At 45.8% G+C, this 24,798-nt stretch overlaps 1 protein-coding gene across 1 annotated transcript in view; it reads right to left on the bottom strand.

Moving 5' to 3' along the window:
• Positions 1 to 24,798, bottom strand: part of SLC44A4 (solute carrier family 44 member 4) — a 56,675-nt gene that overhangs the window by 9,617 nt on the left and 22,260 nt on the right. Inside the window, exons 2-14 of the mRNA XM_063122382.1 lie at positions 20,817 to 20,865; positions 19,001 to 19,074; positions 16,451 to 16,529; positions 14,208 to 14,307; positions 12,446 to 12,592; positions 10,792 to 10,852; positions 9,795 to 9,900; positions 9,067 to 9,150; positions 8,235 to 8,347; positions 5,682 to 5,804; positions 4,262 to 4,361; positions 2,547 to 2,639; positions 19 to 121 (exon numbers count right to left, since the gene is read on the bottom strand). Coding sequence (XP_062978452.1) covers positions 19 to 121; positions 2,547 to 2,639; positions 4,262 to 4,361; positions 5,682 to 5,804; positions 8,235 to 8,347; positions 9,067 to 9,150; positions 9,795 to 9,900; positions 10,792 to 10,852; positions 12,446 to 12,592; positions 14,208 to 14,307; positions 16,451 to 16,529; positions 19,001 to 19,074; positions 20,817 to 20,865 — 1,232 coding nt within the window. The remainder of the gene's footprint in view (positions 1 to 18; positions 122 to 2,546; positions 2,640 to 4,261; positions 4,362 to 5,681; positions 5,805 to 8,234; positions 8,348 to 9,066; positions 9,151 to 9,794; positions 9,901 to 10,791; positions 10,853 to 12,445; positions 12,593 to 14,207; positions 14,308 to 16,450; positions 16,530 to 19,000; positions 19,075 to 20,816; positions 20,866 to 24,798) is intronic.

Raw genomic sequence — 24,798 nt, 5'->3', positions numbered from 1 at the left:
GGTTCTGTGATCACTCACCAATGGACTGCAGCTCACATTACCAGAGATATTTTCACAGCCAGGAGCACTCTCATTTGTGGGAGTGGTGCGATAGAGGGGCGCTCCAGAGGTGGCAAGATATCTAAAAGGTGAACTACAGTCAAGGAAGAAGATCACACACCTACACATCCCACCCACAGAAATAATACAGAGAGAGACATTTTCCTCCTTTCACTTTTTACCATCTAAAACATGGAGATGTTATGGCTCTGGACAGGGCATTATGGTCATTTTTATTTATAAGCACGCTCCTAGTCATTTCTAACAAGGCTTTTGAAAAGTTCCAAGAGGAAGTCTTTAAAGTAGATGAATGCCGGTAAAACGGAAGGTGACATTCAGCGTTAAATAAGTGGAAATAAATGCACATTGGCGCAGACTGGCTGTGACTACCCAGGAAAGGGATCATTTCAGGGCAGTAGTAATAGTGAAAAATGCAAATTCCGGATCAGAAATGACAAGGAACACGCTTATAAATAAATATATAAAAGCATCAGGATGGTTTCATATGAATCTATGACACATCAAAGTATGGAATGCTGTGTACAGTTTTGGTTGCCTGATTTCAAAGACGTGGAGATGGACAGGGACTTCGAAATGGGCAAGCAAACCGGTCAAAGTGCTGGAGCACCTTCCTGGCAATGGATAAAACGTCTCGATTTTTTAAGTTTATATATATATATAAAAAAAAGTAAGAGGAGGAGATGATAGAGGTATATACATTTACCAATGATGTAGAGAGTGTTGAAAGCGAAAACGTTTTCCCCCCCCTCAAAATACTTGAATTTGGTAGCATTGTTCCGAAATATTTTGCCCAGTGACACTAAATACGCTAAAGCTTGGATTATTCTTTCAGGGCAGGCAAATGTTACAAATTTTTAGGGAGGTGATGGTCTTACTTTCACAAGGTTCCCTCCCTTTCCATTTTAACAACATAAAAACCTTTCTGCCACTTCAAGCTCTCTGATACAGCATTGGGCGGCCATCTTTCCCTCCCGCTCCCAATCATGCCCCTGGGAATGACACTGCCTTATGAGAACAACTTGAACTAGTGGTCCGGCTTTTCTTTTCTTTCTTACTTGAAGGAAAGGAAAATAAACCCTTGTCCACCTTGAAAAACGTTAAGACACCCACACAAATTCTGAAAATTCACTCCCCCCCCCAACTTTCCAAAATTCACTCCATTCTCCACAGACACACTTTTATGTGGGGACAAATGGTCCAATGAAAGTAGGTAAGTGAAAATATTTGCCTCAGCTTTAGAATTTTGGAATCTCTCTCAATGAAATAGTTTTGCACGAAGTGTCGGAAGTTAAAAGGAAATACTTCACACAACAGGCGGAGTTCACTACCATATCTAGTGATGATGGGTATTACCACAGATGGTTTTTAAAAAGAATTTGAGAAAGTTCATGGAAGGAAGAGAGCGTCATCAGATGGGGGCAGGAAATTGCCTTACCGTCACTTCCCCTCCCCGCTTCTGTCCCCAAATACTTCCTCTTTCTTCACACGGGGGAAGAAAGAGGAAGTAAACAATGACTACGTGGCTCTTCAAATACTTAAAAGGTTGTCACACAGAGGAGGGCCAGGATCTCTTCTCCATCATCCCAGAGTGCAGGACACGGAATAATGGGCTCAAGTTACAGGAAGCCAGATTCCGGCTGGACATCAGGAAAAACTTCCTGACTGTTAGAGCAGTACGACAATGGAACCGGTTACCCAGGGAGGTTGTGGGCTCTCCCACAATAGAGGCATTCAAGAGGCAGCTGGACTACCATCTGTCAGGGATGCTTTAGGGTGGATTCCTGCATTGAGCAGGGGGTTGGACTCGATTGCCTTGTAGGCCCCTTCCAACTCTGCTATTCTATGATTCTATATGTCAAGAAAGATGGAACACATGCTCTGCATATAGGTGGTCTCAAGCTTTATCCCAGATGTCTCTGGTTAAAAAAGGGTCAGATCAGAGTTGATGAGACCCTGGAAGGGACGCTGCCTGTCAAAATATATCATACTGGGCTAGATGAACATTTCACCTGGTACAAGGTAGCTTCATATAAAATTGGGTTGAAGATGTAAGAAAAATGCTTTTAAAAAAAGTTAATATGACAGTGCCACCCTCCCAAGATTTTTATTAAATGTAGTCGTGGCCCTGTGAGGTGAACTGAACTGCTTTAGAATGTATGTGGAGGAATCCCATTTTTAATGCTTCCCTACATTCTTTTTTCTTCTTTTTTTAAACCTCTGCAAGCAGAAAACTAGCACAGCAGGAAGAGGGCTTGTGTGCTAGTATTCTGTTACTTGCAGAGAGTTGGTTGTTGTTTTACACAGGGAGCATTAAAAATGCTGTTCCTAACCTGTAGTCTGTACTGTTCTATAATTCTACTAGTTCATTCTCCAGCGTCTGTAGCTCACTGACTCCCTTTGAAGGGTGAGGATCATGGAACAAGATACAACTCTGCACTTAGAAAAGATCAGTGAACAAGATACAAGCCCCCACTTAGAAAGGATACAGGGCAGTCATTCCCCAGTAGGCCACACATACCACCAGCAAGACGAAGGTCACGATTGGGTAAGCGAGGGAAGACATCATGTGCCCAATGGCTCTGGGGAACAAGACAAGAGAGACAACAGTAAATACCATGATCCCTTCAGCTTTGATTAGTTTCCACTAGAAGCAGTACAATGGGTCACAGAGGGTGTCTCCTACATGATGGTTTTGTTGTGTAATCGACATTCCTCAGGCATGGAATTTTCTGGGTGCTTTACATGACGCCGTCATTGTCCAGTTTCTTTCTTGCTATTTCCCCCTTGCCTAACTCATGTTATTTCAAACTGGGGAAAATGCGGTGTTTTTCCTGCTCATACCATTGCCAGCCCATTTATTGTTTCCATGTCGCTTCATGTGGGTGGGACTGAGGGGTGCAGTTATGCTGAGGAGGCTTGACTGGGGCAGTGTGTCCAGTTCCGCATTATGGGCACTTCTGTCGCTACCATTTCCAGTTGCATTGGCAGGTCGGCAGGCCGGACACTGCTGAACAAGGGCGTCTCCACGGCAGAGTGGCAAAATGGCCGAACAAGTGTTATACGGATTTCCACTGTTTACCTGTCCTAACAGGAAATCAAAGCTACTAACCAATGACGCCACCTGGAAAAACTCAGCCTCAGCGCTGAGTAAAAGTTACATAGTCTAATGTTTGTAGAGATTCCCATGGGCCGAGGACAAAAAAAGCTTTAAGAGCGCAAGCTCAGTTATGTAAATGATCAAGTGAACCAATAGAGTTCAAGTGCTAACTTAACCCATAAGTTGCCTTTGCCCATGCGTGTTTAATATCTCAATAAACGTTTGATTGCACTAACAAACACATATCCACACTACTAACCACATGCTAAATCACATGGACCAATGAATGTAAGCTGATGGTGTTGATAACAAAAATGTATAAGAGCCGCCCCTCAACTAGGGAGGGGCGTGACATTGTTTTTGCATGAGCAGCAGTGTTCACCCTTAACTGCAGTTCAGTAAACTGAGAAAACTCCCAAAAGGCCTCCAAGTTGTCTTTCTACCAAGTGTGTACATATCTGGACACAACGTTGCACTTGGTCAAAGCATATTATGCAACACAAGGATGGCTGAGAATGTTGAGCACATTGTTTCTCCTGCTGCTGCTGTTGGTCCACACGTCCGCCAGGGCCATGGAGTTCCTTGTCTGCTGGATATTTGGGGGAGACGAAAACACAGGAGCAAGTGCACAGAAGCACCCTCCAAAAAAACCTTAGGTCTTGAATACAAGGCTTGGGAGTAAGCTTCCCCCCCCCCCAAATCTGCCACTTTCCTTCCACTTGCTTTACTTTTTGGAGCACGAGATTTCCCTCGCACCTAGGTATTTTTTAATTTTTTTTTTTTTACAATGAGACTGGGTTGCCGGTCGTCCATACTGGAAGGCTGTGTCAATCACGACAGGGAGACCAATAGCCAGCTAGCGGGAGGGAACTAGGCGTGAACCACAGAGGAAAATGAGGAACTCAAAAGTTCGTACAAAAGTTTGACTCGCAAGAATGCCGCCGCCCAGGTGAGGTGCTGCCTCTCCGTGTAAAGAAACGAAACGAAACTGTTCCGGGATAAAGCCAACCAGTGTAAATGGCCTGTGAGAGAAAAAGGGAGCCGGAACAGTGGTACTGTTCCGGGAAGAAACGGTCATGTGGAAAAACCCAGAGACGCACTCACCGGCTCGCTTCCTTGATGAGCGCAATGGCAATGAAGATCCGTTTGCGGAGGAACAGGAGGGAGAGAAGCAAAATGGCTTCCGTCACACAAAGGACTATCACTGAGGGGGAGAAAGAGAGAGAGAGAGAGAGAGAGAGAGAGAGAGAGAGAGGTTTAATCTGGGCCCACATAAAAAACACACTATGTCATGGTTCACATGACACGATAAGTCATACTGTTTAGCTCAAAATGCTTAACCACCATGGCTTAGTGTGTCGTCTGAGCAGGGTCAAAATGTGCAACTGGCAAACAATGGTTTAGAGCTGCTTGTCTGCTTTCTGCCCTCTCAGCCCTCTTCTTTATAAGCTTGCTCCCATCTTCATAGTCCAGCAGCCTCTGGAGGCAGAGCTGTGGTCATAACTATGGTTTGTTAATTCACAACTTCACTTAAAACCATAGTTAAAGAACCATGGTTTGATATAATGTGTTGTGTGAACCATTCCTAACCATGATGGCTACATAACCACGGTTTAAACTCACTCACTATTTGCTGCAAAAGGGTTAGTGGCCTAACTGTGGCTTACCGTATTGTCTGAACTGGCCCATTAAAGCTCAAACCACTCTTAGGAATCTAAACCATAAATAATACAAACCATAACTTGACATGATGTTGGAATGGAGCCTTTGTCCCACCACAGGAAAACTCTCTCATTCCTCAAGATGTGGAAGTCTCTTATGCCACAACGACAACTCACAGCAAGTAACCATTAGAAGCAGGTAACCACAGGAGACTCTGTCACCTGCTCATGTGACACAACAGCCCAACATGGCTTCATTTACCTGCAGAGGGTGTTGCATTGTGCAGGGCATCCGCAAATGCCATTTTTGCCTGGTGGTGCCCACGGGTGCCTCACACAACGCAACAGCCGCTGCAGGTAAATTAAGCCATGTTGGGCTGTCGTGTTGTGCAAACCAGGTCCATGTGGGGTGGCTCCCCTGAGGGAATTTTTAGCCCCCACCACCCGGATTTTCATCTTAAATAAAGAAAATAAATAAAAACCCCAGCAAGCCTCCAACCTTTTTTGAACTTGCAGACATTATAAAGAAAAGCAGACAGGAAGGATTCTACCATCTGGTCTCGAGGGAAGAATCTTTCTCTTCCCTTTCAAGGCGAATTAACCCAAAGTCACCGACGAGGCCTGGGCCCTCATTTTCAAACTGCATAAAATTAAATTTTATTCTGTTCACTTTTAATTGCAACAAATTGATTTTAAACGTATTTGGTTACCTGCTTTTAACCACTTGTGTTTCTGCAATGATTCCGTGATTCCTCACCACAGGATACAGTCTCTAGGCCCCACTGTTATCTTTGCCAAATCTCTTCTGCCCCTCTAACCCACCCCCTGCCAAATGAAGCCCACTCCCCACCACACAAACTTACAGGCCGCAAGCCAGGTTTCCTTGACGCTACCATAGGCAGCTACATTGGTGGTAAATCCAAGGGTCTGGATGGTGGCACCCTTCTTGTTGAGCTCACTGTACTCCATATAGCAGTGGTAGATTCCTGGAAAAGAAAAAGCAGATATGGAGAGAAATTCCCCAGACAGGAAGAGTTTCCAGCAGTGCAGGCTGGTGGCTCCGATGTCAGTGGGGCGGTGAATCAGTTCTGGGTTTCAGTCAGAGCTCTCCAAAGTGTCCCATTGACATTGGAGCCACTATTGCCTCCATTGGCTTCCAGTCCCCTTTCTTTTATGCTGGTTTATAAAGGAACTTCTCCTCTGTGTGTGTGTGTGTCTCCCTGGCTGGGGAATGAGGGGAGGGGATGCATGACATCATGGCATCAGGTTACTGCTTGTTAGGCAAGAAGATGACACCTGCCTGCCATTTTTGGCAGCAGGCACGAGTTCCAGGGGTAACGGCTGGCCCAAATTGCTTCAAGGCTGAACTGGGAGTTGGAACTCAGCTCTGTACGGTCAATGCCTTATGATTTTTTTTTGTGAACCGCCCAGAGAGCTTCAGCTATTGGGCGACGTAGAAATGAAATATATAAATCAATAATTCAGTGGTGGCACTAGAAAAGATACAGAAAGGGGCAAAGTGCATTTATAGGGTGGTTAGAGGACAGTCCTGTGTTTGAAGGTGTCTTCTCTTTGGTGGGCTGCCCAGTCTAAGCCTGGTTGAAAGCTGAAGTATCCTAAGAAGGGAGAGCAGCAGCAGGAGCCTTGAAGTCTCCTATCCACAGTTAGCATCAGGAGAGCAAACTGAGGACAGAAAAGGGCATCTGGTTAATACATGGTCAGCACAAATGGATTTTCTGAGCCGTTATGACAGCTAAAAGACTGATATTATTATGTTGGAAGGATAAGTGTTCACCTCCCATAATGCAATAGGACTTAACAACGCTATCAGCATTTGAACGGGTGGTATAGAGACACCACTTGCTGGTGGATAAATACATGAATATTTGGTCTGATTTTCTTAAAACCTATGCATAACTCTCCCCCCCCCTTTTTTTAATGAAGGGTGTATCTGATGGGGGGAAATGACATTCCTGTGCATTTCATCTTTGTTCTCCCCCCTCTGATTTATTTTCTGTTTTGTTAAATTCACATTAAAAGGGGGGAAATGAGTTAAGTGCCAGATAACCACAGTTTTCCATTATGCTGGGGATGGGGAGTCTTTGGCCCATGGGCCGAATGTAGCCCATGGAGGATCCCCTTCTGGCCTGCAGAGGGTTCCTTTCCAGGTCCCGCCCTCTCCACGAGGAAAGAAACCCTCGCTAGCTCTGGACACTGATCATGTGCGTAACTGCAATTTGTAAGGAAACACTCAAAATTGCCCTGGCAGGAGGATGTCAGGACCTATGCTGTACTGAGTGCTTGCAGGACCCAGGTCTTTGGTCGGGACCTGTCCTGCTGGGGTGTTTGCAAGCCTCAGGGCCCTGACTAACTACAGGCAGGGAGTATTTATTTATTTTTTATTTATTTTATTTATTACATTTTTATACCGCCCAATAGCCGAAGCTCTGATTGGAGTTCAGCTGAGTGGGGCCAGGGTAAGAGCTATTTAAGCACTGCACTTCTCTCTCAACCCTCGCCACAGCAACACTGCTCCTATGCTGCCTGGCTCCGCTTCCCACAAACCTCTACGCCCGTTCCTGATTGTGTTGGTTCCTGACTTCTGGACTGCCTCTGGACTTCGCTTTGCCTTTGGACTTCGCTTTGCCTTGGTTCCCGACTTCTGGACTGCCTTTGGACTTCGCCTTGCCCCCTGCCTCTGCCACGCCTTGTTGGTTCCTGACCCTTGGACTGCCTCTGGACTTCGCTTTGCCTTTGGACTTCGCTTTGCCTTGGTTCCCGACTTCTGGACTGCCTTTGGACTTCACCTTGCCCCCTGCCTCTGCCACACCTTGTTGGTTCCTGACCCTTGGACTGCCTCTGGACTACTCCGTGGTTCTGCCTCTGCAGGCGGTGCTGGACCCTAGAGCCGGTTCTGGGACATTGCTCCAGCTCGGCCCGATGCAGGTTCAACTGTGCCTCTGAACTCTTGCACGCTACAGGAGGGGGCCTCTGGCTCCGGCCCTGGCACACACTAGTGACAGTCAATAAAGCTGAACCCTTCTTGATCCTGCTTCAGTGTGGTGTTCTCTTCCGCCTCACTCCCCCGGGTCCCGGCGGCCCAGCCTAGCTCCCTGCCGCCCACGCCCCGGACGTAACAGTGGAACAAGATGTGCATGCCTACTGCATTTATTTATTTATTTATTCCATTTCTATACCGCCCAATAGCCGAAGCTCTCTGGGCGGTTCACAAAAATTAAAACCATCATAAAACAACCAACAGGTTAAAAGCACAAATACAAAACACAGTATAAAAAGCACAACTGCATGAATGAACTGCATGAATGAACATCAGCTCATCGCACCATCACGGGAGGCCGGGGCTTTAGCACACTTCGTTTAATGGTTAATTCAATTGTTCACCGTCACTTACTCACCATACGCAATGACAGCCAGCACCCCCACGATGAGAATCCACACCAGCACCCCAGCTGTGAACCTCAGCAGCAGGAGGAAGAGCAGGCTCAGCACCAGGGCAATCAGGAGTCCTCTTAAGGGTTAAGAACATAACAACATAAGAAGAGCCCTGCTGGAGCAGACCAAGGGTCCATCTAGTCCAGCACTCTGTTCACACAGGGGCCAAGCAGCCATCGGCCAGGGATGAACAAGCAGGACAGGGTGCAACAGCACCCTCCCACCCATGTTCCCCAGAAACTGGTGCACATAGGCTTACTGCCTCAAATACTGGAGGTAGCACACAACCATCAGGGCTAGTAGCCATTGATAGCCTCCAGGAATTTATCCAACCCCCTTTTGAAGCCATCCAAATCTGGTAGTGAGTTCCATAATTTAACTATGCCCTGGGTGAAGAAGTTCTTCCTTTTATCTGTCCTGAATCTCCCACCAATCAGCTTCATGGGACGACCCCACTGGGTTCTAGTATTTTGAGAGAGGGAGAAAAATGTCTCCCTGTCCACATTCTCCATACCAGGCATAATTTTGTACACCTCTCTCAGGTCTCCCCTTAGCCTCCTTTTCCCCCTAAGCTAAACAATCCCAGTTGATGTAACCTTCCCTCGTAGGGGAGATGCTCCAGCCCCTTCATCATTTTAGTTGCCCTTTTCTGCACTTTTTCCAGGAGGGGAAATTTTAAAACAGGAGACCGCAAAGGTGACGTTCTCCTCCACGTTTACGCGATGCTGAAAAAAGCACGTGTCACCCAAAGTCAAGAAGCCCCTCGTTTGCAATGCTAATTTCCCAAGCACTCACATCAGGATCCAGTACCATGACCGTGTGATGTCCTCAAAGATCTTCAATCCTATATTCTTAGCATTAAGGCCCTGTAGAAGTTGTCTGCCAACAGAAGGAACCCCAAAGGGACTGTTAGAGGGAAATCCACAGGTGGGAACTAAAAGCCAATGCCAAAACTGGGAGGTGAGGATTTAGAGTTTTTCTACATGAGGCTGTTAATTGGCTCTTAAACTGTTATAGTTACTTTCAGTTTCGTTGTAGAATTGAGATTTGAGCACTACAGGGAGAGTGTTTCCTCTTCTGCTTTTCTGCTACATCACCTCTAGTTGGCACTGTGGTGTAGCAGAACAGCACAAATACCCAAGAGGAAATCACACTTTCTTTGGAATTAAGTGTCACATTTTCCCTGCTTTAAAAAAACCCTCCCATATTTAAATTTTAGCCAAATGCCTCCATGGGAGGGAGGTGATCCCTTGGGGCTTTCTCAGTGAAAATCCACTCCCCACTCCCCCAAAGCTTTTTGCCTGATAGGGGGACACTTTGCTCCCCCATCACCATGATCCCATCCAACCTCCCACCTCTATAGCTGCTGTTTGCTAAAATATAAACAGATGGGAGATTTGATCAAGGATTCCCATCCTCAAGAAGTAGGCAAGAGGGAAGGTGACACGTTAATAGGGGATATGCCACATTTTCCTAGGCAGACCCAAGGCCTATGGGCTGAGGTTCTGGAAAACAGGACTTACTCTGTGCCATCCTTGAGACTTTGCATGGTTTCATTGGCCGTCATACCGCCCACTTTAAAGTTTTCAACTTGAGAAATGTTGAAACTAGGGAAGCAACGATTAATGACTGTATAAAGAAACAGATGTAAATTAGGAGTGATTCTGAAAAACAGAGGTTAGCATAAAGACTGAAGGCCTAGCACCACACAGTTCTATCCACGCCTGCAATTCCCAGGCCTCAGGGCCAATTACATTCCATACTGGGAGGAGGGGATATTTGCTGAGATTTTGATGGGATGTTTAAATTCTGTCCTGTTCTGAGTTCCAAACTACTGCTTAGTTCTATCTGCCCATTACAGGTTTCATCAGGCACTGCCAACAAGGGATTGAAAAATCAAAAGGGAGTTATTAGCATGCTCAGTGGAATCCTCTCTCTCTCTCTCTCCTCCTTTCCCCCAGCAATCGTAATTGGCTCGGAGTGTGGCAACGAGGGACAGGGCCTTTTCGGTAGTGGCCCCCAGACTATGGAATGATCTCCCTGACAAGGCTCGCCCGGCACCAACGCTGCTATCTTCTGGCGCCAGGTTAAGACTTTCCTCTTTGCCCAGGCATATGGCAGCACATCTTAATCACTCACGTGTTTAGTTTTTTAATGATTTTTAATGCTTTATGTGTGTATGTTCTGTGTTTCAAAATTTTAAATTTTGTATACTTGTTTTTATCTCAATTTTAGAATTTCTGTAAACCACCCAGAGAGCTTTGGCTATGGGGGCGATATATAAGTGTAATAAATAAATAAATAATGTCTAGGGATGCAGAGAAGTTTCTTGTCTTTTAAAAAGTGGTAGAGAAGAAAATCCTGCTAGGTGCTGCTTTTCCTTTTGCAGTGCTCATATGATGGGAGAAGCAGCACCCAACAGAATTCTCTCCTTTAGTACAACTCATCAAGGTCACTCATCGCATGGAAGTTCTGGAGCTGGTGATCCCGCTGAGCCTGAATCTGCAATTAGCAACTTACGTGGTTTGGTTGGGATGGTGAATTCTGGACAAAGTTGCTGGTTGAGAATTTCTGCCACAGTCTAGGAAAAAAGCATCAAGAAATTAATGTGTTTGCTGGTGCAGATGAGGTTATCAGCTACTGGTATAAAATGTTGTTGTTATGCTGTATCTAGAATATCATTATCTTTATTCTGTACTTCAGCCCAACAGAGGACCACACCTAGCAATTGCTGGGAGATTTGCGTAATGGCATGGCCTTGCATTAATAGGATATAAATCATTCCCTCTAATAGTGAACGCAGGTTGTAAGTGCCAGCTGAACTGGAGCCAATCAGGGGTCATTGAGAATCAAGAGGGAGTTATTAGCATGCTCAGTGGAATCCTGAGAAATGCAGAAATACCCCCTCAAAAAATCGATTGAAAAACCAAAACTAACCCAATGACCATGCAGCATTCTCAGTAGCCATGGAATGTTGAATGTAAGTTGCAGGAAGGGCAAAGGAAAAATGGGTAGGGGGAAATGGAATCAACGGAATGGAGTATCTGGAGGAGGCCATGGCTGGCTGGCTGGCACCCTGAACAGCAACTTTCCTGCTAGAAAATGAAGATACAACTGCAATATTTTGTTGCAGGTCCCAGTCAGATCACTCCAGATCACATCACGTTACATTGAAGATTGTAGCCCTAATTATATGAGAGCCAGTGTGATGTAGGGGTTAGAGTGTTGGACTGGGATTTGGGAGATCCGGGTTCTAGTCCCCACCCCCCAGCCGTGAAGCTCGCTCGTAGTAACAAGCCACCCAGAGCCCTACACAAGGCCATGGGGGTCTGGGTGGCTTGTTACTCACAGCAACAAGCCACCTTGCCCGGGTTCACATGACATGGCAAACCGTGCTGCTGGGATTAGTTATGTTATTCTACCCTGCTTGCAACCGGCACATGAAAGAAGGGGAAATAAGCCATATCTGAAATCTGTCTTCTCCTGGGACGGAGAAGCCCTTGGTTCACTGCTTAATTTGGAAAAAATAGAGGCGACGGTCTGTTCTGTGAGCCTAGGTGCAGAGAGGGACATGCTATGGGTTCTTCGTGGTGGTGAGGGTAAAGCCTTCTGCACATGCCCCGAAAAACTGTTGCATTGATTCATATACCCCATGGCTCAGCCTTAATGCCGAAAACAAGTTCTTGAGCTGCGCCCTGGCACGAATTAATCCCCACCTGAGTCAAAGCACGCCGGAAGCATGATACCCTCTTTCTTCGATTCTAAGACGCACTTCCCCCCCCCCCCCCATATAAACATCTCTAAAAATGGGGTGCGACTTAGAATCATGAGTGTGTCTTAGGGTTTTTTTTTCTGTTGGTGGTACTGAAATTAGTGTGCGTCTTACAATCGATGGCGTCTTACAATCGAAGAAATACGGTATGTTTGTGGGACATGGAGAGGCCGAAATGTAGGCATGTATGAATTTATTTCATTTGTATCCCATGTTTTTTCCATCGTGGGGCTCAAGAGGGTGCCATGGGATTCCCACGTGGTCTTCTGCCCAAGTACAGACCTGCTTAGCTTCAGGAAGGTGGATGAACCCTGAGCCCTCAGACCACGCCTTGAGCCAAGCGTGGTCCTGCATGAAGACCCAAGCTGGTCTCGCAAAAGGAGTGAACAAGGCCTTACTTACCAGCTCAGTAGTAGTCAGGTTAATGGCGGGCTGGCACAGGGACTGGTTCCATACCGTGGAAGGGTGCACTTGATTTAAGGCACTGGGAGGGATGAAAGCCTTTGGAGGCACCACCCAGAAACTGTCCGAACAGGAAGAGACACAAACCTGGAAGGAAAAAGGAAGAGGAGCGTGGAATGAACCTGGGCAGAATCTGCAAAGTTATTCATTGCTTATAGGATGTGACAGAATTTCTGATCTGGAGTCTGGAAGGAGTTGCTGCCTCCCGACACCTAGATGCACAGCCATTTCCCAGGCTTTCCCTTCTCTTGCAGGCAGGGTTGCCAACTTTTTCTCCCGTGGCCCTGCTCCTGTGCCTTTCACAGCAGCATGGTATGCAGAAGAGAAGCTCAGGGGTAGAGTACGAGCCCTGAATGGGAGAACTGCTGCCAGTCAGCACAGATAAGGGATAGAAACTCCTGCCCCTCCAGATGGAGATGTATTACAACTCCCATCAGCCCCAGCCAGCATGGTTGATTACTATGGATGATGGAATTTGGAGTCCAACACCTGGAGGGTACTGCAGGTTCCCCAACCCTGGATAGACACTACTGCGCTAAATGGACCAGTGGTCCGACTCAGTATTTAAGGCAGCTTAAAACATTCCTAGAAATTCAGTATGTGAGGCTCTTCCCATCTTATCCCACACATATGTTGAGGGGGGTGACGGTTTACTTAGTCAATTATCCCAATATGAGCCTATCCTTGTATTATGGTCATCATCTGAGGCCCTCCTCTGAGTGCCTTCACCAAGGGAGGCTCAGAGGACAGCAACAAGGGATCAGGCCTTCTCGGTGGTGGCCCTCCAATTGTGGAACATTTTCCCCAGTGAGGCCCACCTGGCACCAAGTTTGTCATTTTTTTCAGTGCCAGGTGAATACTCTCCTCTGCTGCCAGGCATTTGAAAAGAAAAGAAATTTCTACTTCTTGTGCAGTTGTTTCAGGCACAGGACCCTTGACAAAAGAAAAGGAAAAGGCGGCAATCCTAAAGCCCATTGAACCCATGTGCCCTGGCTCCAACCCACTCAATCTCCAGGCTTCCCTGAGCCTTTCTACTGAGATCAGGGGTGAGGTAACTATTTTAGTCTGGGGGCTAAAACATGTCCAGAGGCGGGGCCAGATGACATCAGAGGGCGGGGCATTCCCCCGCCTCCCCTGAGCTCATGTGCTTCTTCCTGTCTGCTTTGCATTTCTCCATGCTGAGGAGAACCACAGAGTTGCACGCTTCCCTCCGCATGAAGAAATGGACTCAGTGAGCAGCTCCTCCAGGCACAGGCTGAGCTGGGATGCCTTCTCCATGCACTATGCGCCATCCCAATCAGTGTGCTGTGCAGTACGTAAAGGCTCACTCTGCTGGTGCCTGAAAGAACAGCTCCTCCAAGCACTGGTTGAGCTCGGTGCCTCCTTCAAGGTGATGAGCAGCACACAAAAGGATTCGGGACTTGCTTGGAATTTGGGACGATGAACAGCGCACAAAGCTGGGTCCCCGCTATTCTTCCTAATCTCTGATTGGAAATAACAGCCAGGATCCCCCTTAGCGCACTGCTTGCTGTCCCTAATTGGGAGGGAAAGGGGATTGAGGAGGAATCCCAGCCGTTATCTCCAATTATTGATTGGAAATAACAAACGGGATTACTCCAGGGGCTGGAGGAATCTAAAGGGCCTCTGCAGCCCAGGTTGAGAACATTCAAGTGGGGTTACCCGCTCCTGAATTGTATCTTACCTGTGTGGTAGGGCATTGCAATCCATTCATTGCCAGTGCCAGCGGGTTCAGAGCGGTGACGCATTTTATGATGTTGAAATAGAGAACAAAAGGTTTGTCGCTGCAAGCAAAGAGTGGAGGGAGGGAACAGGTTAAATCGTTCAAGTTAACAAAGAGGAGATGTTAAGCAGGTGCACAATTTTTCCAAGAGATCAGATGTCAGGGGCAATGGAGGCTTTCCTCCCAGGGCTAATAGTAGCAGCTTCAGAAGAAGGGCAATTTTCGCCAGCGTTATGGCATGGGGGGAAAGGAGTAACCCTCCTTGGCCGTGTGTCTTGATCCCAATTCTGTTTCCCCATCCTCCAAAGAGTACGCCCAATGGCCGTTCCCCAATCAAGCCAAGGTGCATAGCGCCCAAGGCCGGTTCAGCTACTTTGGCACCTGAAGTGGAAAATCCCACAAGCATCTCTCCTCCTCCCTGGCAGTAAAAATGCAACAATAATAAATTCAGTAACTAATAATTTGCTACCCTTTTCACACAACACTAAAATCGGCGACCTAAGACGGCTGCCTCGCCCCACTTAACCGTAGGGCTGGCCTCATGCAAATAGCAACACGGCTCTTTAAAATTTACAGATGCAGTTCCAGCACAGAATGCTGAAAACTACAGCATTAGAAACTGCAGGCCGCAATCTGAAAAAAACTTTGCACTACAGTAGCAACCTGGCAGCTCATTATCTCTTTCCAGCTCCTGACAAAGGATTCCCAGTCCAAAGCGTTGAGCACCTTTGGATACAAATAAAAGAAATTTTGTACGAATTTTCTTAGCACCAGAGCTTGTCTCCTTTGCACCCATGCTATTTGGTCCCCCCCCCCCACATACACACATGTGGAAAGGAGAACAGGGCTCCTGCATCGTTTAGAAAAGGGAAACTCAGCAGGTGTCATTGTTATACCTGCAGCACCTGGTGAAATCCTCTCTTCATCACAACAGTCAAAGCTGCAGGAGCCCTGCCCTCTTTTGTATCTGGTCACTCTAGTATAGATCCTGCAGCTTTAAATTTCACCAGGTGCTACATGCATAACAATGACACCTGCCGAAATTCCCTTTTCTATTCAGCTGTTAAAGATACACGAGCCCTGTCCTCCTTTTCATGTGGTCACCTTAAGACAATGAATCCAGCACTTTATCATGCAATATCTGCTTAACTTATGAAAATCACTACCATAAGTTTTTTTTTAAAGAAAAGCAGGAGTGCAGAACCTAACACCTGGGGGGTGGGGAATCCTGCTTTCCTGGCAAGCCAATTCACCCACTCCCCAAAACTTCTCAGATAGCCACACCCCTTTCTCCCAAATATCAATCATTTGGTTGTTTCCTGGCTTTTGTTGTCCCCCCAATCTAAAAGACTAAAATGCCTCTCTTAAGATTTACTGGTAGTAAGAACTTTAAGGTAAAATGTGTTGGTATTTGGGGTATATTAGCCCCCCTCCATTTTCTTTGGCTCAGCCCATCTCTGGAATCCAACCTTGGAGATTTCCCCTGAACTTGAATTCAGCACTCAGGCTGAAAGAGGTGATGCAGCCCTATTTTAAAGGATCAGACAAATCCTCGGTTGATAAGAATATCAACAGCTATTCGGTACCAATACTAATTTGACCATGCTTTAAGATCAGCATCAGAAACCCAACTGGTTGGTCTGCCATGAAGAACAGTTAGATTAGTAGGCACTAGAGACAGGGTCTTTTCCGCTGTGGCTCCTACTTTATGGAACTCCCTTCCAATGGATGTATGGTTGGCTCCATTAGTTGCAGTATTTAAAAAGGCTTCGAAAACCCACCTGTTTCATATGATGGATTTTCATTTTTGTTGGTTTGTTCCCCTGAAATCAACTTTTACGCAAATTGCTGCCATAGTTTGCTTCATTTTTACAAATTTTGGCTGTAATTTGCTTAGTTTGCGTGAATCGCAGCCATCATATCCTTAATTTTCACAAAATACACCCACAAATTTCCACAAATCGCAGGCATAATTTGCACAAATCAAGCATATTATGGCCAAAATTTGCAAAAATTAAGCAAATTATGGCCGCAACTTGCGTAAATGTTGATTTAAGGGGGAACCCCCGCCCCCCAAGAAGAGGTCTTGGATTCAGGGAGAAAACCAGCAGCCCAGCCTTTGTGTGCGAATTAAATTCCGTCCCTGTGACAACACATCCCTTTTCCATTGGTTCCCCTTTCTTCTCAGGCATCTCCAAACGCACCTATTGGCACCAATTCCGCAATAGGCTCCAGTTGAATTCCTGGGATAAATAACTTGCCGAGGATCGCCATACAGCCAGGCTTGTATATGAAAGAGAGAGAGAGAGATGAAAGGGAACACACCGTTAACAGATGAAAGACAGTGTTGTATAGTGGCTAGAGCAGCCTTCCCCAATGTGTTGTTATTGTTACATTTATATCCTGTTTTCCCCCCAAGGTGGCTTACATGGTCCTTCTCTCCATTTTATCCTCACAACAACCCTGTGAGGTAGGTTGGGCTGAGAGTCAGTGACTGGCCTTAAGGCACCCAGGGAACTTCATTACCAAGTGGGGACTAATACCTGGCTCTCTTGAGTCCCAATCCAACACTTCAACCATTACACCACCACACTGGCTCTCACTGTGGACTACAACTCCCATCATTCCCAGTCAGCAATGGCCAGGCTGTCTTGGAATGATGGGAGTTGCAGTCCAACGCATTTCGAGGGCACAAGGTTGGGGAAGGCTAGGTTTGAGGAGACCCAAGTTCAAATCCCCATTCAGCCATGTACCTCGCTGGGTGACCATGGGTCAGTTGATGGCCACATTTGCATGTCACTTTAAGCCAGGAATCCTGGTTTATTAAACCACAATACGCATGAGCTATGTGCTCATGCACACAGTCTGCTTGTTCTCATTTTGCCCCGCCTGTTTGCATGAGCAGGGAAACAAACCAGATGTGAGTAGTTTAATGTTATATTCGAATCCAGGATCATGGTTTATTGAACCCAAACAAGCCAGGATTCATAAACCAACAACAAAACCTGACTTAAATCTGGCAGCTAACCATAATCCCAGGCTTGGATGTAAAGCAGAAGTATCTATGTTTGCTTTCTTTACCTGCTCATGCGAGCAGGAGGAACAAAGCGAGAGAAAATAGGCAGGAGGCCTCAGCAGCGACAGCTCGTGCCTTTTGTGGCTTCATAAGACAGGATTTCAGGCTTAACATGACACGTGAGTGCAACCATTTCTCAGCTTAACCTTAGGGTGACCCTATGGAAAGGAGGACTGGGCTCCTGTGTCTTTGACAGTTGTATAGAAGAGGGAATTTCAGCAGGTGTCATTTTTAAGCATGCAGCACTGGGTGAAATTCCCTTTGTCAAATGCTATCACCAATTTGGATGGCTTTAAAAGGGGGTTGGATAAATTCCTGGAGGAGAAGGCTATCAATGGCTACTAGTCCTGATGGCTATGTGCTCTCTCCAGGATCAGAGGAATCATTATCATCAACCACATTTATATACTGCCCCATAATCGAAGCTCTCTGGGTGGTTTACAAAGATTAAAACGTTGAACATTAAAGATCGACATACAAAATTCAAAGCCATAAAACCATAAAAACGAATAACAGACAAGGACAATATATATTTAAAACAACTGTGAACTCTCACCCGGGCCTAAATATAGATCTGGGGTCAATAAGGCAGCAAGTCTATATACACCAGTTACTGTTGCACTGTGTCCTGCTTGTGGGTCCCTGGTCAACAGATGGTTGGCCCCTGTTTGAACAGAGTGCTGGACTAGACGGACCCTTGGTCTGATCCAGCAGGGCCCTTCTTATGTCAAATGTCTGAGAATAGAGGGAAATCTTAACCTGGAGCCAAAAGGATGACAATGTTGATCCTCATTGAGGAGGGTTTCCATAATCCGGGGTGGTGGTGGGGGGACAGACCACAAAAAGGCCCTTTCCCTCTTTACCACCCTTCAAACTTCCCTTGGAGGACGCACCTGTAGGAGAAATGAACTGTTTGGCCTGTTATTTTAAATTATGCATTGTTGCAATCGATGTATCGATATGCATTCTTGGTTTTGTAATGTTGTTCTTGAGTTGGGAACCACTTTGAGCAGATGGTGTGGAAAAGCTGCAGGCAAATTTGAAGTGGTGGTGGTTATGGTGATGATGAAAGCCAATACATCCAACCACAGTGGGGAGTCACCAGGTAACCCGTGTACCTGTTCATTCACCTGTGTTCAGGTGGTAACTGCTGATGGGGAACTTCACGGCTCCTGTGCTCCCTTCCCTCCTATTCTTTTGGGGGGTGGGTTTCTTTATCCCTATATAGTTCTTTTATCTTGGAACAGCCTTTGGACTGAACAGCCCTTCACATAGAGGGCACCTTCAAAGAGAAGACTGCGAAGGAGGACAACATGGCCACCCTAGGTGCTGACAGTTCAGCACTCCCACAAGAAGCAAATCCACTGCCCTGCATCCGTTTCCCAGATAACGCTTGCTTTGGCTCGGTACAAAGGCCGATGTTTCAAACTTTTCACACCTGCCAAGGCTGCACCGCGTTTGCCCCCGCAATTAAGCACGAGCATAAAACTATGTGCACAGATTCATTCGTCATATGCGGTTGGCAGAGCCTTGCTTCCCAGCAGTGGAAACGTCGTGTTTTGTTTGTTTGGTTCTTATTTCCAGTTAAACAGTGTCTGCTTGCCAAAGCATTCCTCCTGATCTGATCGCTCCTTCCTCGCCTTTCTCTCCGAGTTATGAAGCTTTCTGTGCTACTTACCCAGAATCCCCACCACGATGTAGCCAGCGATAAAGAGCGTGAAGAGAACGCAGCAAATGATATCGGTGCAGCTCCTGGAAAAGAGGCACAGTGGAGCCAAATACAAACACAAACACACACACACACACAAATTCATATCGTCACATAGATATATAGTCCATTTCTCCCTACAGCAGTGGTGGGGAACAAATGCCCTTCCAATGTTGTTGGACCACAACTCCCATCAGCCCCGGTGAGGTCTGACACGAGTTGGCAGTCCAACAATATCTGAAAGGCCCATCCCTGCTCTATCCCAATCCAATGGGGTCATCCTGTGAAGCTGATTGGTGGGAGATTCAGGACAAATAAAAGGAAGTACTTCTTCACACAGCACAGAGTTAAATTTTAGAACTCACTACCACAAGATGTAGTGATGGCCACCCATTTGGATGGCTTTAAAAGAGGGGTGGATAAATTCCTGGAGGCAAAGGCTGTCAATGGCTACTAGCCCTGATGGTTGTGTGCCATCTCCAGTATTTGAGGCAATAAGCCTGTATGCACCAGTTGCTGGGGAACATGGGTGGGAGGATGCTGTTACACCATGTCCTGCTTGTTCATCTCTGGCTGATGGCTGTTTGGCCACTGTGTGAACAGAGTGCTGGACTAGAGCTCCGGCTATTGGGCGGTATAGAAATGTAATAAATAAATAAATAAATAAATAAATAAATAGATGGACCCTTGGTCTGATCCAGCAGGGCTCTTCTTAGGTCCTTATGTTCTCAGCACTGGAAGAAGTCATAATAAATAAACAAAATGCCTCTAAACATGCACAGAGTACATTTTCTTCACCACTGAGTAACCTCAGCTGATCTATACAAATCTGAAACTGAGGACACATCTGCCAGGAAAAGGTGAGCTCCAGGCATTTCCACAAGCAGTAGCTGTGAAGGGGGGAAAACCTCTCCCGTAAATAGCTTTCCTATTCCCTAACGCTGGAGCCTGTGGAGCCTGAATCATAAATCTCTGCTGTGGCACCCCGGCTGTGGAATGAGCTCCCTAAGGAGGTTCACTTGGCACCCACATTATATGCTTTTAGACACCAGGTAAGACCTTTTTATTCTCCCAGCATTTTAACAGTCTATAAATTTCAACTTGGTGTTTTAAATTTGTAATTTTGCATTGCTGCTGTTTTTATCGGGTTGAGCTTTTATATTGTATTTTATAGTATGGTTTTATACTGTTGTTTTACACTTTGAATGTTTTTAATTTTTGTGAACCGACCAGAGAGCTCCGGCTATTGGGCGGTATAGAAATGTAATTAATTAATAAATAATAATAAATAAAGAAGAAATTAAAATAAGACAACAATCCTATGGTTTGTCACATGATAAACCATCTAAATGAAATAGACTTAAGGCGCAATTCAATCCATGTTTAGAACGGGAGGAAAAGTCCTACAGCTCCAGCATTCTCCAGCCAGCATATCTGGCTGGGGAATGCTGGGAGTTGTAGGACTTTTTTGTGATTAAACATGCATAGGATTACACCCTTATTTGAAAGGAAATGGGTTTACGGTGCGGGGGAATAGGTTTAGGGTCGACCTTTAGTTCTGTTTCAGAAATCTAATTTGTTGGACCACACTTCCATCCCCACCCCCCAAAATACACTTTGGCTACCCCAATATTCCCCCTCCCCGGCACACCAATGCTTCTAAGCCTGCCTGCCCACACCCCTGCTAGACAACCCAGCTTCCCAGCTCTTCTTCAGCCCCACTGGCAGCCCACTTCTCCAATAAATGCCAGTCAGTACATCTGTTCATATCGCGAGGGTTTCTTACCTTTTCTGGATAGGGCCACGAAATGAGGGGTCATATTTGCATTTCTCCCCTGGTGAGAGAGACAAAAAAAGGGGGGGAAGAGGGGGAGTAAGACAAGGACAAGGCCAGGAGCCAAGACCAAAAGTTCTTCAGTAGGTTGGTAGAGGTATGGCAGAGACATCTGCAAGGGATTCAAATGAGTTCGTATTTCTATGGATCCAACCTGCAGATTCCACAGTGGACGGGCTTTTCCCAAGCCATACAAATTTTCTTGCAGACCACTTTTACCACTTTTGAAGGGGGGGGGGGATTTGTACTAATTTGCATTAATGCACACGTCTGCAGTGCGCTAATCCACATTAGTTAATGAACATTATCACTATTTTGCATTAACTCGTGCAGTTTACTGTATTTGAACAAGTATTTGCATTCTGTTTTTGTATTGAATTCAGCATTAATTTCTCTCAGTTGATATACAAACATTTGAATTTCGTGAAACAGAACACTTTCTATAAGCTTGCAAAGTTGCAAAACATGAAAATTTCAATAAGTGTCCACAATTTTGGCCACCACTGTATGCCTTAATGCTAATGCACATTATTGATACACATTAGTAATATAAATTAGCGCAAGGACAACAAAATTCTGGTTTTAATAATCCAGTTCCATCAAGGAGCAGATGAGAGAATGAAAGATAATTTCCAGAACACAAATATAATGGATTTAACCAAATCTGTACATCCCTACATCAGCCACATATGTATCGCCACAACAGAGGACAAAAGCCGGGGAAGGTAGTGACTAGCATACCTTGTGTACCTGCTCAGTCTGCGTCCAGGTGCTAAGCGTTGCCTGGCAACATCAAGGCCTCGGCTGCTCTAATGCAGACAAGGCCCCGCTTGAGGCATATAATGTGGGCCTGCTCTGTGGTGGCTTCTTTGGGGTTGGGAGTCCTTGCTCATATAAATTTTGTTCTTGAAAAATCTGTGCTAATTGCATATGTTCATGTGGTTTTTAATTGTGTCCCTCTGATGTGGGGATTAACAGATGAACAACAAAAGACACTGAGAGCAAAGAGACTCTGGACTTCTCTACACAAGGCTTTTATTGTCTGAGACGCTGTAACCCCACAAGTTTTACTTCTGTTTTTTAAAGACCAGTTTTGCTTTTTGGGCATGGTGGAAATGCAGTATTTCTTTTCTTCCTGAAACAAAGCGCAAGTCCCCACTAGTGTAATTGTGTTATTCCACTATACCACAGCACCACGTAGAGGTTATGTAGAAGAAAGGCAGGAGAGGAAAAACTCTGTGTAGAGATGCAATTTTAATTTTGCGACGAAGCGGAGGTAGATAAATGACCTGGATGTCATTCCAGAACCTGTTTCTAGGGCCAGAGCTTAGATGTACAAGTAGGGAGAGTGCCTTGGAGCATGCACAGAGTGGTTTTCTCTTTGCCACAATCATTTGCACTACATGTAGTCATTAAAGGAAAGTATTTCCCAAAGGTATGAATCAGTGCTCAAACTAGGAATGGATGATGGTGGTTGTAGGGCCTTTCATGAAACCCACCAGCCCCGGTGCTTGACACTCTCCAATTTTAGCCAAAGCACACACCTCACAGCCTCCCAAAGGCTATAAATTCAGAATTACCAGGCAGTGCCTAAATTACAGGGGGACCTTTTATACTAAGGAGACCATCACAAAAACTGAAGGTGTCCAGCTGCCTTCTTCCCCTTGTAATCTGAGCACTGCCCAGGGATCTATTGGCCGACAGGCTATCAGAGTTTCGTTTTTTAAGGGAGAAGGCAGCGCTTGGAGGGCAGAAATGGTTTCAGGAGGGGGAAAAGAAGCCAAGCATTCCAGCTATCCTATGACGTATTCAGAGCGGATTGGACGGGCTCAGTGCAGAACCGCATGTCCCAGTCTCTGTTTATATCCCTGTGTGTGTGTTTTGTTTGCAAATCACCTCTCCAAGTTCAATGGCAGCCTTGATATTGATGCTGTTAAGTCCAATTACCAGAGATAAGAGATAAGGCAAGGACAAAAAGGCTGTAAAAATTCAACCACGAAACCACCAAAGATCAATTAAAAAGAAAAAAAGAAGCCAGGAAGTATCAGGTGCTAGAAGACTGTAGCGGTCACTGCTGTGGAATGCAAAACTTCACAACAGAGCACAGGGAAGTTTCTTGCCCAAAATGACATCACCAGGAGTTTGGCACTCTATAATGGAATGAGCAAGGGTGTATCAGGCTCTCACCAAAGAGCAAAAACACACACACACCAACAACTAGTGGTGGCATTCGAAAAGCATTCATTCCACCTCAAACTGATTGGGTGCCAAAGTGCTCAATCTTTTGAGTGGAGACTGCTAACTAATACAGCAGTTAACATGTCCGAGCAAGATAGGCAAAAGAAAAATTAGGGATATGCAATTTTGTTGCTGCCTGGGGCATCCTGGGAGCTGTAGGCCTTTTTTGGGGGGGTCTAAATGTGCATAGGATTGCGTAGGGTGACCATATGAAAAGGAGGACAGGGCTCCTGTATTTTTAACAGTTGCATAGAAAAGGGAATTTCAGCAGGTGTCATTTGTATATATGGAGAACCTGGTGAAATTCCCTCTTCATCACAACAGTTAAAGCTGCAGGTGCCTTGCCCTCTTTTAAATCTGGTCACTGTAGTATAGCTCCCTGTGGAACTCAAGAGCTACAGTCCAGGATACAAGCAGGGCTAAGCCAAGATGTTATATTGTCTGAGGTAGGGTGACCATGTGAAAAGGAGGATAGAGCTCCTATATCTTTAACAGTTGCATAGAAAAGGGAATTTCAGCAAGTGTCGTTTGTATATATGGAGAACCCGGTGAAATTCCCTCTTCATCACAACATTTAAAGCTGCAGGAGCTATATTAGAGTGACCAGATTGAAAAGAGGGCAGGGCACCTGCAGCTTTAACTGTTGTGATGAAGAGGGAATTTCACCAGGTTCCCCATATATACAAATGACACCTGCTGAAATTCCTTTTTCAATACAACTGTTAAAGATACAGGAGCCCTGCCCTCCTTTTCATATGGTCACCCTAGAATTGCGCCTTTAATGGATTTCCCAAGGTAAGGAAAAAGACGGAAGACATGATGGTAAAATACCTGGGCATGGTAAAGAGTAGACAATGATGTCTGGAATCACCCTCCGCCCCCGGTAAAATTCTATGAATGAGGCAGGGAAGAACCTGGCATCTGCTGGCAGACCTCTGGATAAGCTGCAGTCGATCTGCCAGAGTTTACTGACACCTCACTGTTTGACAACAGCCTTGTTTTAACAACAAAGAAAAGGCTTTTTTTCTGAGGTCCTAAAATAGACTGCTAAAAACAAAGAAAGCCTGAGAGGAAGGAGGAGTAGAGTTGCGTGTGTAAGGACTGAGAACACAGTACTGGCACTAAAAACTATTTTCTGGGTTGAGGGTTGCTTTTCCTTCATTCTAAGTTGGGGTGGGGATGTCAAACCGCTTTAGCCTGAGGACCAAGCTCCATTTTGAAGAAACTCTAGGGCTGTTGCATTCCAATGTGGGCATGGATGAAGGTAAAAGGGGCGGAGTGAAAAACACGAGCATATTTTAGTTGCAGGGCGCAATCCTGGGCATGGTCCGATAGAAAAAAGTCCTCCCGTTCCCAGCATTCGCCAGCCGGATTGCGCCTTAAAGTTTTTATTAAGAGTAACTAAGCCTTAGTAGAGGCATTTCAACCTTTCAGAATGGGAAAAAGCTACGCAAAAGCCGGGAACCACCAAACAATCAGGGCGGCTGTTCATCGGGGGAATCCCTGAGGACTGGATTGAGACCCCAGCTGGTCTGGAGCTTTAACACCCTTTTTCTAAGTGGACACGTGCGCCCACTCCCCATATGACTGTTTTGCACCTGGCTTTGGTTGGAGTTCTAGTTTTAAAAAAACCCACATAGATCCCAAAGGTGTGTCCAGCCTCGTAGTTAGCAAATGCATCAACACCTAAACATAC

The sequence above is a fragment of the Elgaria multicarinata genome, chromosome 3 (assembly GCF_023053635.1).
Source record: "Elgaria multicarinata webbii isolate HBS135686 ecotype San Diego chromosome 3, rElgMul1.1.pri, whole genome shotgun sequence".
Classification (NCBI taxonomy): Eukaryota; Metazoa; Chordata; class Lepidosauria; order Squamata; family Anguidae; genus Elgaria; species Elgaria multicarinata.
Note: the sequence above shows the minus strand (reverse complement) of the source record. Positions and strands in the feature narration are given on the sequence as shown.